Source organism: Mytilus californianus, unplaced genomic scaffold (assembly GCF_021869535.1).
Source record: "Mytilus californianus isolate M0D057914Y unplaced genomic scaffold, xbMytCali1.0.p SCAF_4, whole genome shotgun sequence".
NCBI classification, from domain to species: Eukaryota; Metazoa; Mollusca; class Bivalvia; order Mytilida; family Mytilidae; genus Mytilus; species Mytilus californianus.
The window spans coordinates 24,840,769-24,853,203 of record NW_026262690.1 but is presented as its reverse complement, the minus strand read 5'-3'; the positions used below and the strand labels follow the sequence as shown (position 1 = coordinate 24,853,203).

Genomic DNA, 12,435 nt, shown 5'->3' with positions numbered 1-12,435 from the left:
CCGGGTTTGTACTTCCATGAGCACCATGACCGGTGCTACATGTGGATCAGGATTTGCTTATCCTTCTGGACCACTTGAGATTATTCCCATTTTTTGGTGGGGTTTAATGTTGCTCAGTATTTAGTTTTCTATGTTGTGTCTTGTATAATTTTGTTTTTCTTTTTTTTTTGCTATTGTGTTGTCAGTTTATTTTCGACATGAGTTTGAATGTCCCTTTGGAATCTTTCGCCTCTTTTTTATAAACAATAATAAAAGAATATGTATTTAAAAAAGAAAATTCTAGTTGTTTTAATCATTACTTTTTACAAAACTTTTTTTGTAAACTTTTAATCAAAATTGTCCTTGCGGAGAAACAATTTTTATTTATATGGTGACAGTGGAAAAGAATTAATTTACTTATCATTTTCCACCTATTTAGAAATCGAAGTTAATTTTAGTTTACTGAGGAATAACCCTCTTGATCCTGATATTTGCATCCGATTATTTAAGGGAAAACTCAAGTATCATCGTATTATTCTTTCTATTATGATAGAAAGGAGTATAGTGTTCAGTTAAAATCTAACGAATATAGGTTTTACATTGTCACTTGATTTACTAACATTTCTTTTAAGTACACATCATCGAAACCGTAGGAGCTTTTATCATTATCAAAATCATACGAAAATCACTACAGTATCATTACTCTTCTTTCGATTTCTTGCCATGAGAACATCGGCAGAAATCTGAACACAGACATAAAATTATTGGCACACACATCATTACTCCACCAAACCAGCCAATCACAGCAGAGGAAGAACGATTGTCAGGTGCCGACGTTTTGGAATTAATATACGAAGACGTGGTTTTAGGATCAATAGTAATGTTTTGCTGCAGGTCTTGTATATATTCATTTAAGTACATAACCAATTCCTGTTCCGTCAGGTTTAAACTGAGTAAATGTTGCCAGGTTCTTCCAACAGTATTGCAGGGACACGAACACGCTAAAATAAATCAAATTGAGATTTGATTAAATGATTGTGATTGGTGGTTGCTTAAAAAACATATATATTCAACACGAAAACAGGTGATTTGAATGCAACTAGCAATCGGTAAGGCCGGAAAAGTTGTATAAAAAATATAAGACCGATAATTTTGAATAATTTTATCACTGGACACCTCTGACCGTGTGTTTTAAGCTACATGCACATGTATGAAATTCAGCCTGGTAACAGGTTTTCTAAATAAATGGAGCCATTCAAAATAAAAATAAGGACATGTGGTATGGTTGCCAATGAGACAACTATCAACCAAAGTTCAAATAAGGTGGATGTAAGCAATTATAGGCAACCGTAGGACCTTCAACAGTAAGAAAAACCAATACCGTATAGTCGGCTATAAAAGGCCCCGACATGAAAAATATGAAACAATTCAATTTTGAAACATAACGGCCGAATTTATAACAAAACAATTTACGAAAAACAAATATGACAGACATTCAACCAACGACAACCCCTGAGATAAAGGCTCAATATGTTCTTTTTGTGAATATAAAACGTTATGGTGGTTCTTGTGACAAATATGGAAACAATATTTGTTTACAAAATTGACAGCTAAATTCCGCTTACCCCTCCATCCCACCTTTTCTATCTGATCGGCCTACATATTGACAACTTACCAATTTGATTTGTTTTTGTTATGTATATGCGTGCAGAAAGTTGACACAAGACGTTCAGCAACAAACAACTACTAAGTTAATCATAAATGCAAAGTATGTAAGACGCTAAATAAGGGCAATTAAAGTCAAAGATGACAAACAAAACTGACCAAAAACAAAACATACGAAAAGAAAAAAATGCGAATCTTGTTGAATTTCCACAGTCTAAGATTATCATTTCTACTCCAAGACTAGATAACCTTAGGTGAATATAGCAAAACCTTTCGGAATTTTAAGTCCTCAATATTAATGCTCTCCAACTTCGTACTTCACTTGGACTTTTAATGTTTTTATTCGAGCGTTACTGATGAGTCTTTTGTAGGCAAAACGTGCGTCTGGTGTACAAACTTTTAAACCTGGTATGCATGATGAGTTTAGATACTACCACGCGAACGATACCACTGCTGGTGGATATTACTTCCCCGAGGGTATCACCAGCCTAGTAGTCAGCGCTTCTGTGTTGACATCAATTATCATTGATATGGTCATAATTATGATTTAACAATTTACTAAACTTTGAATTTTTCGAAATACTATAGATTTTCTACCCAAGGAAGGGATTACATTTGCTGTATTTGGCAAAACCTTTCAGAATTGTTATTGTTTTTATTGGAGCGTCATTGGTGAGCATGGTATATATTGGTATACAATTATGATGATTTGATTGCATGGTGTTTCATAGTTTTCTGTATCTGCAATGCTTTATACTCAATTGTTGCAAAATGTATATACTTAACAAAAACGAAATATTGTACTTTGTTGTATTGATAATTACTATTTATAAAGACATTTTTTTCGTTTTGATTTTTTAAACGTGCATCCGGTTGATATTCAATCAAATTTTTCTGCTTTAGATATGAGATTCGTACAAACAATACTCCTTCAAACATACGAAACAAATCTGAATGAATAGCTACTTTGAAAAATTCAATGTTCAGTAAATGTGAAATTATTAACAGTTTATCTTGAGTATCAGAAAAACTTAAAACGCATTTCACATTTAGCACTGAAAATTCCTACAAGGTATGTATGTCTTTGTTATGAAATTGTTTCCTCGTTCCGACTCTTTTATACTTTCAATGCTTCTATAGGAAACATTTCAGTACGTGATATTATGCACATCTATTTTATTTGTATATCTAATTGATATGGTGGTTTCCCGGATCAATACAGGGACTTTGTCATATTTATACAACAGGGTTGTCGCTTTGTATCTGCAACTCTCCATAACAAGTCAACCAATTTCAGTGAAATATTAAAGAATCTTTATGTAAAAATAGTGGCATTTTGCATCTTTTATTTTATCATTACTACAGTATTAAGTTTTAATCCGAATATTGACCTCGTGGAATCTTCAAACGTAGATAACCAGTTTGTCTTTGAAGTTATTCGACATTGAAACACGTTTGTGTTTAGGCCAAACAACATGTATTTATAATTCTTCGACTCCTCCCAGCAAGTAAGAGTACGAAATGTTTTTAATTTTTTTGATATAATGTGTTTAGGCTTAAGAATGTTCTTCTCTTATTTGTTTTTTATTAGTAATTTAAACAAAAGTAATGGAAGAACTTTTATTCGAGTAGATGATAACAAAATGCTAACTGTCTGTTGAAAAAACACTTTTACCAAACATAAACAATATATAATCAAGCTTCTTGAACAGGCCAGTTTCAGAGAACTGTTTTTAGAATCAGTGGTTTTTAACAAAGTATCGATTCTGGATCTTTCTGAAACAAGCTTTTTATACTTAATATGATCGAATTTCCTTTTAATGAGGCATAGTATATATATAGTTGTCTCCAATATGTCTTTAAGTTAAAAATGGAGTACACATGTACCTGTGTAAAGAGTGAAAATTTAAAATGATTTGATTTAAGATAAAGGATTATAATTGAATGTCCCTACAGATTTTAGTTTAGTTTGACTGTCCCTCTGGTATCTTTCGTCCCTCTTTAGTTCAATTTAGCTTCCAATATGATTCGCACCTCCCCTTGAGTACGAAGTTTGATAGCAACTTTAAAGCCCTGTTTTAATTTCTGATATATTACATGTAAGTAATTTTGAATGAGGTTTTGTGATGTATTTACCAGACTCAGCAGCATGACAGTATTTTGGCACATGCATGATTTGGTTTCCAGTAGAGTGAATGAAGATCTAATTCTTAATATTTCTTTGACATTTGTAATGAATGTAAAACCAATGATTGCCAATGAGACAATTATCCACCAGAGTCCAAATGACTTGATTAAAGCAAATGTATGTGACCGTACGGCTTTCTACAATAAGCATTCTAGTACCGTATAGTCAGCTATAAAAGGACCCGAAATGATAAAATGTTAAACATTTGAAACGAGAAAACCAACAGCCTGATGTATGCTAGTAGAACAATAAATAAAAAAGAAATATTACAGACTGCAACCAACTACAAGCAGTGAGTTACATGCACCTGACTTGGGAAATTAAATTGATAGAAACGTTTCTACATAATTTTGATCAATCACATTTAATTGATATGGTCCATATTCCGTTGGGTTGCTTTAATTGTATGCCAGTCCAATACTCTATATTTAATTCACTTTTAACAATTCAATACCATTCCTATACATTAGTTTTTTCAAATGAAAGTTAATTCACTGAACTGAAAAAAAAAATCACTGTGAGATACGGTATATTCTATAAGTTGTTTTCCTGTATTTTTTTCTTCAAGTTTGGTTGCTTTTCCGTTTTCTTGAAGTTTCCATATCTGCATATTATGTTTTGAAATTAAAGTCTTTTTAAATACAAGTTTAACGTACACTTAAGTTTTATATATAAAATAAAGGCTTATCTGTTAATACTGAGATGTCAAGTAAAAACCTTTTATCATTCCTTCTTTCTTCCTACCGTATGAGAATGACATTCCTAGAATCCCATAAAATATTTGCATGTTTTTAAGCTGTAGAAAAATATAACTAAGTCTTCCTTGTTTATTGTACTACTGTCCTGGGGATTTACATTAAAAATCACGAGAATTGTGTTTAATCAGTTTAATCTATACAAAAATTATCTGCTGATAAAGATTTCATGTTTTTAAAAAAAATACATCAACTTTGTGTTTAATATACAAATAAAGATAAAATGTGTCAACAGTTAAATTTGAAAATTAAATAACAAATACAAACAATTGAATTAATAGGGTTCTTTTGTACAAAATGTATGTCATTGAATTCTTGGCATTTTTAGCTTTTTGAGCTCTTTCACTTGTGACTTGTTCTGTGATTCCAGACTTTAAATCCAATGAACGTGTTGGATTGTTGTCATTCTCTAAAAGTGAGCAACAAATGCACAACTTTTCGTTTGAAATGACCAGTGTAAAGGCAATCTTTACGAAAATAGCTACCAATACTCAACGTTGTTTTATCCGACCCCTATCCTGCTCTTTATTGATAGATACATATCCTCAATATGCATGATATATTTGCTTCTACATTTGAGGTACCTAAGATCTATTAATAGAGATAAAAAAAATCTATATAGGCAGGGCTGCATAAAAAAACTTAGGTAACTTTATGTTTCGGACTGTCCCATTTCTAGAATTTCGCCATTAGCTATCGGCGTTTCTGTATGCTCTTGTCTTATTTCGTCATTTGCTGGTGGCTCTTTATTTTTACTTATCTTTTCCGTATGGAATTTCTTTGATTGTTTTAGTTGAAACTTATGATGTTGGCTTCGTTTTGTAGACGAAACGCGCGTCTTGCATACAAAATTCTAATCCTGATATCTATGATGAGTTTATTTATTGTGTCGTTGTAGCTTACCCTTGCTCACTATTTATACATAACATACGAGTATATATTTAAGAAAGAGACAAAAAAAAAGAAACACTAACATACCTGTATAAGAAGTGTCCGACAGCACAACAAGATACATTGTAAAATACGCAATAATCATAGATTTATAGAATATTTCCATCTTTTTTATGATTATAAACTGCATTAGAAATGAATAAACGCTTATGACGACATAACCTACTTGTAACAGAATATGCATGAATCTGTCAGATTATCAGAGACAAAATCGAAATAACGATTTAAAGTCCTTTTTAAATGCGGAATATAAAGATTGTATTACCTTTGTAACACTTGATTTGGATGCTATGTGAGCAAATAAATATTTAACAAAACCTTTTAATTGACTTTCAATAAAGAGGATGGTTTACCAGTTCGATGCATGTTAACTTTAAAAACAGTAAATCTATTAATTCAACTATATGTTTACAAATGTATAAAAGATTTTTTTTTTTTTCATTTTGTAAGGATGGAAAAGAAGACTTTGTAACATTATTTACAAACATGTCGTAGAAGTACATTACAACACCATAGCCATTAGAAAAAGAAAGAAAAAAGAAACGGCTAGCAACAAAACAAATCACAGAAAACTTAATATCGAGAAATTGAAACCCCATCGAAAATAGCTGAACTCGTGTGCTCCGATAGGATAGCGGTTTCTTTTCCACTAGCAAGAAACTGTCTTTGTACTCTATTAAAATCTGCTGGTGGTCATCTTGATATGATATTAACGATATCCATGATATCTATGATATCTATGATAAGGATCACACTTATTCTACGATCCGAAATCATACATATCCCGTGCATTCTGCGGTAAAACATCATATGAAAGCTGCAATAAGGCCTCAGACATATACTGCAGTAACGCATCACACTTATTTGGCGATAAGTCATCACACATATTCTGCGATAAGGCATCAGATATATTCTTCGATAAGCCATCACAAATATTCTGCGATGAGGCATTACACATTATCTTCGATAAGGCATCACACATTTCCTGCGATAAGGCATCAGTCATATTCTGAGAAAAGGCATTAGACATATTCTGCGACAAGGCATTACACATTTTCTGAGATAAGGCATCAGACATATTCTGCGATAAGTCATCACACATATTTTGCGATAAGGCATCAGTCATATTCTGCGAAAAGGCATTAGACATATTCTGCGATAAGGCATTACACATTTTTTGAGATAAGGCAACACACATATTCTATGACATGGAATCAAACATATTCTGCAATAAGGTATCACACATTTTCTGTGATAAGGCATCGGACTTATTCTGCGATAAAGCATTACACATTTTCTGCGATAAGGCATCACACATAATCTGTGATAAGGCATCGGATATATTCTGCGATAAGGCACTGGATATATTCTGCGATAAGGCATCACACGTATTCTGCGATAAGGCATCAGACATATTCTGTGATAAAGCATCACATATATTCTGCGATAAGGCATCGGACATATCCTGCGATAAGACATCAGACGACATATTCTGCGATAAGGTATCAGACATATTCTGCGATAAGGCATCACACACTTTCTGCGATAAGGCATTACACATTTTCTGCGATAAGGCATTACACATTTTCTGCGATAAGGAATCACACATATACTGTGATAAGGCATCAGGCATATTCTGCGATAAGGCATCACACGTATTCTACGACAAGGAATCAGACATATTCTGCGATAAGACATCTGACATATTCTGCGATACGGCATCAGACATATTCTGTGATAAGGCATTACACATATTCTACAACAAGGAATCATACAAAGACATTACAAAAGACTTTACAAATGAAAATTAATACACTGTAAGCAGATAAATTTGGAAGCAAAAAATGATCAACAAGGGATGCAGAAGTAAATTCCTTAATTTAGATTAAAAGACTTATTTGCCATACAATTGGTTTTGTATATTTCTAAAATGTTAAATCTGTACGATCTTAAAAAAATAACAAGCATTTCCTTTGTCCCGTTTAAATGAAAATAAGAAGATGTGGTATGATTGGCACTACACAACTCTCCGCCAGAGATCAAATGACGTTGAAGTTAACAACAAAGGCCATCATACTGCCTTCAAGAATGAACAAATCCATACCGCATTGTAAGCTATAAAAGGCCCCAAAATGACAAATGTAAAACGATTCAAACGAGAAAACTGACGGCCAGATTTATGTACACACTAATAAATGAAAAACAAATATGATATACAACAACAAACGACAACCACTGATTTACGAGCTCCTGACTTGGGACAGGCACATATAGAATGTGACGGGGTTAAACAGGCTTGCTTGTACCACCCCTCCCCTAAGCTGGGACAGTGGTGTAACAGTACAACATATGAACAACTATAAAAATCAGTTGAAAAGGACTTAACTCATCTGATCGATACAAAACTAAAAACACCAACAAAAACACAAAAGACACAAAGTACAGATCTGAGAGTATTCACATGACATTTTAAAACCCGAGGGTATCATCAGCTCAGAAATCAAAACTTCGGTACTGACATGATAAAAATTGTTCATTAATAAATTTTGATATTATAAGAAACTAAGGTTTCAACTCCATCAGGCAAAGTTGACCTTAGGTGGATTTGGCTATTTTAATAGGTCATTGTTTGGTTATATAGCTCTTAAACTATAAAGTTAAATCCTGAAAAGCGCTTCGGACGCATGAAATTTATAACGCGTTGTTTTCATTTTTTACTGAAAGCTAGTTCAAAGCCAATAACAACTAAACGAAAATTCATGTTTCTAAGAGTAAAATATCAGTACACCATTATATAATTATTTTGCAATGAAAAGGTACACTTTTTGTTGTGATGGGCTAAATCTAAACCTTAGTAACCTCTACCTAAAATATCTCTAGTATAATTAAAAATAACTCTTTGCGATTTGGGAGGATGTTAGAATCGATTTGAAAAAGACAAACGTATATAGGGTATCACATAACATTTTACATTTAACAGAAAGAAAATGAATATTTTCAGTGTAGCTGTTGTGATTTTGGCCCCATACTAATGCAAAATTAGCAAAGATAAATCATCGTTTTATTTCACCTTTTTATTCCTAACTGGCAAACTTTTTTTATAAATATAGCTTCAAAGGTATTAAAGATGCTTTAAAATCAATATAAATAATGTATAAATATATATATATATTTAATTTTACCTGTAAAAATGGTTTTATAATTCTTTCTTTGTTATATATTTTTTTTTATTTATATACAGAACTTCAAGTGACCTGCACACGTTGCTTAGAATAAACCTTTACGGTAAAAAAAGTTAAAATATAGTTGAAAGGCGTAGGGAGGTACATGTATGATAAGAGCCATTATCTGGCTTTTTATACATAAATTATTTGTAGCTATTAGACGGAATAGATATAAGTCAAGCCCTTACCTAAAAAGATATTTTACACACTTTAAAATGTTTTATTAAGACATATTGTAGCTAAATATTATTTTAGGTAAGGCACACAGAGGAAATATTGGCTTGATTTGTTGATTCGTGGAACTGTAAGTCACAGAATCTATGGATAAGTAAAAAATAAAAAAACGTGACAAACAAAGGGATACTTAGGAAACATATGATAAACATGGACGGTGTTACCACTGGGAAGAACTCAAATATTCCGGAAGTGTAATCAATTCCTACTTCTAGTGAGATACTCACAGTGATTCTCGTAAAGGCCATGTTTGCCATTGTAACTATGTATAAATTCCTCAAAGCAAAGGATTGTAGGCGCATTAAACTTCGATATTGATTTTACCTTCCAACTTTCTTCGAGCTCTACTGGCGAATGTTGTGTAGACAAAACCCGCATCTGACATACTTCATTATATATAAATAGAAAGATGTGGTATGATTGCCAACGAGACAACTCTCCACAAGATGCCTGGTATTTTTTATGAACTGAACCTGTACCATTCGTTATATTTTTATCAAGTGTTTTATATAGATAATAACTGATATACAAGGCATACCATTTACTTGCCACTTTACATCATGTACTGTGTTACAACCCTAGATGAAGCCGACGAGGAAAGGCATTACTCGACTAACCACAACTTTATTTATATAGCCTATTTGGCCGAGTGGTCCAGGGCGCTGGACACAGTGCAGGCAGTGTTGCCACGATGTCTCAGATGCAGGGATTCGAATCCCCCTGAGGAAAAAACAAAAATTTACTAACGCAAATTTGCAGATCTAACATTGTTGTGCTAAATCTGAGGCAAAATATGTCTTTAGATTTGCGCAACGATACTGACATACATTTCTTAGAAAAGCTGAATTTATACCAACCGTCGGGGCAACAGCGGTGAGTCCGCACAATTTTTTAAAATCTTTGATACAAATACAGTTTAAAATAAACATGCAGATATTGACTAAAACGCAAGTTTAGCATAGCATTGATGTGATGGTAGTTAATAATAGAAGTTTCCTTTTTTTTCAACAACATATTGCACTATTGCTGTTAACAATTTACTTAACTAGTCCAGCATTCTAGTGAAAGCCAGGGTAACTCTCTGGTAAGCATCATTATATTACATCTAAATTAAATCATATTATATCATTTTCAATCACGAAATAAACAAATATATATGAAAATACAATGTACTCATTTATCGATATATATCATCTAGCATGTTTGGTAAAAATTGTTTCCGGAAATAGTTCTAACTGTAGAGAGTTAGAATACAAAGTTTTCTTGAATTAAATCAATTCTCTTTCCTTATTATATTCAAATCATATAAAGTGAAGCAAGAGGTTGTCAAGACCTATTTGTAGTTCAATGAGAAAAGAAAGCTGTATACATATAATTAAATTTGTTTGCATTGATTAACTTTTTTTTGTATTCATAGTCTCCATGAAGTTTACTTTTAGTAGGGCATTACTATATCTCACATGTAGAGTTTTTTTTCATTTACATCTCTTATCACAACAAAAATGAAGTGACTTTTTTCAACATTTCTTCGACACAAACGTACCAACGGACCCTCATCGACCGGATAAATCTCGATAAAACATTATTGACCAAATCGAGTCATTAAAACTGAAATGTTACTACTAAGTAAAGTTACTAGAATAATCTCACTAAAGTCTTGTCAAAAGAAGTGAGAACGATTCCAATCCGACTCTTTATTTTCAGTTCCTATATTGAATCAGACTCTTACATTTATAAGTTCATGATTTTTATGTGTCATCACGATAATGTATGAACAAATATGTATGCATGTTTTATCTGAAACATAATTTTAAATAACATCAATATTACAGATCATTCGAAATGCATTTCAAATTAAAACGCCTATTATAATTGTTGATACTGGTTCAGATTGACAAGCAGCATCCTGGGGGTTTGACAAGCTTATCCGGCAGTATTTCTTTTTTGCAATTTCTCATCACGCAAAATGTTTCCCTTATTGTCTGGTAATTAGAATTTCCATGAAATACTGTCTAATCTAGGAAAGACACGACAAAAATATTTCCTACCTCTAAATAGACTGAAAAATTGATTTCAAGTGTGTCTCCGTGAAAGCATCTTCTTTTAACGAATTTCAAAGCAGCATGTCTTTGTTAATCTCTGTTGAATTGGTATTAGTCAACGATTCATTTAGAACTTGGCATATTATTAACACACTTGTCCTCTGGAACACAGTATATTGGCCTACAGATATATTTCCTGTTTTTATATTGCTGTTTTATCTTTATTTTTTGTGTGTGTATATTTTAGAAAGTAACCCGCACAAGTGCGAGTATAAATGAATTTCTAAATAGCTATGTATGCATACAACAGAAAACCACGACATCAGTTACTGAGACAGGGTAGTGTATTGTTGAAAAAAAACGACCCGCTTTATTTTTGCTTAATTTCAGTTTAAATGAATTTACAAAAATATTCTCATGATTTAAACGTTAGTGTTTATTGAAGACCGTTGATATATCAAAACCATTGAGATACTATTTGCATTAATAGAGATTTGAGTTATGCGTCAATAAGACACAACCTAACCACACTAAGTTTAGGCAACAGTAGTTCAAATCTCGTTAATCGATTTGGAAGACACAAAACAAGGTAACAAACAAAAACTGAGGAAATCGCATGAACTACAAAAGGTGATAGCTCTGGCCTTGTGGTCATAAAACTTTTGAGTACGATTATCGTACTCAGACTCAGAATTCAACCAACCAAAATGCTGGATTTGGTGTTTCGAGTAAAATATTTTGTACTCAGAGTTCCTAGTAAATTTTTATGACCATAGTAGGCCTTGGTGCGACGACAGGATAAGTATCTCCTGTTATGCATCCATCACCCGTCATGCGAATCACACTCATTCAAAATGCCCCACCATTATGTTGTGTGTCATCATTTTTTGGAAGACAAATTAAGATAAGCAATGTTGCTTGTTTCTGAATCTAATTGATCATAATGTATTATCTATTTTATCATGATTTGTTTTATTGAAAAAATACTATTTAATCCAAGCAAAATGATAATGATCAACATAAATTAACAAAGGACTACTAGCAGTTACTGACATGCCAGCTCCAGACCTCAATTAGACTGGTCGAAAGATTATGTCTTTATCATATAAAATCTATCAATATAGGAAATATTACAACAAATCTGACACAGTGTTGGGTGCATATAATAGTTGATGAAGGAAAGCAGGATGATTAACCATTGCAACAGATGAGATTGCACATTAGGTGCTATACAACAACAAATTGATTTAAAAATGGTCGAACTTGACACCCTTTGTATGGCAACAAACCGCCTAAATATCATCAAGGTTTTATTTTGATAAGTTATATAACTGAAGAGACAGAAAAACCAAAGCTAAAAAGAAAACCATCACTAGTAAATGAATTTTAGTCTGGAA

The 12,435-nt window shown here is 32.5% G+C and overlaps 2 protein-coding genes and 1 long non-coding RNA gene across 3 annotated transcripts; all 3 read right to left on the bottom strand.

Annotated features, from left to right (window-relative positions):
• Positions 1 to 261: 261 nt before the first annotated feature.
• LOC127699269 (uncharacterized) lies at positions 262 to 5,725 on the bottom strand. The gene is made up of 2 exons (XR_007981148.1): positions 5,566 to 5,725; positions 262 to 980 (listed from the first exon to the last, which is right to left on the bottom strand). It is a non-coding gene; the product is annotated as an uncharacterized LOC127699269 (long non-coding RNA).
• Positions 5,726 to 5,905: 180 nt separating this feature from the next.
• Positions 5,906 to 6,712, bottom strand: LOC127699267 (uncharacterized). The gene is made up of 2 exons (XM_052203018.1): positions 6,399 to 6,712; positions 5,906 to 5,909 (listed from the first exon to the last, which is right to left on the bottom strand). Exons 1-2 carry the CDS (start codon positions 6,710 to 6,712, stop codon positions 5,906 to 5,908), a joined length of 318 nt encoding a protein of 105 aa, XP_052058978.1.
• A 27-nt stretch (positions 6,713 to 6,739) lies between these two features.
• On the bottom strand, positions 6,740 to 7,171 carry LOC127699266 (uncharacterized). The gene has a single exon (XM_052203017.1). The coding sequence runs from the start codon at positions 7,169 to 7,171 to the stop codon at positions 6,740 to 6,742; it is 432 nt and encodes a 143-aa protein (XP_052058977.1).
• Positions 7,172 to 12,435: the final 5,264 nt, after the last annotated feature.

What these genes read in the sequence shown, in the direction of transcription:
- LOC127699267 (XM_052203018.1), bottom strand. Translation starts at nt 6,712, where the DNA reads ATGTGTAATGCCTTATCGCAGAATATGTCTAATGCCTTTTCGCAGAAT.
- LOC127699266 (XM_052203017.1), bottom strand. Translation starts at nt 7,171, where the DNA reads ATGCCTGATGCCTTATCACAGTATATGTGTGATTCCTTATCGCAGAAA.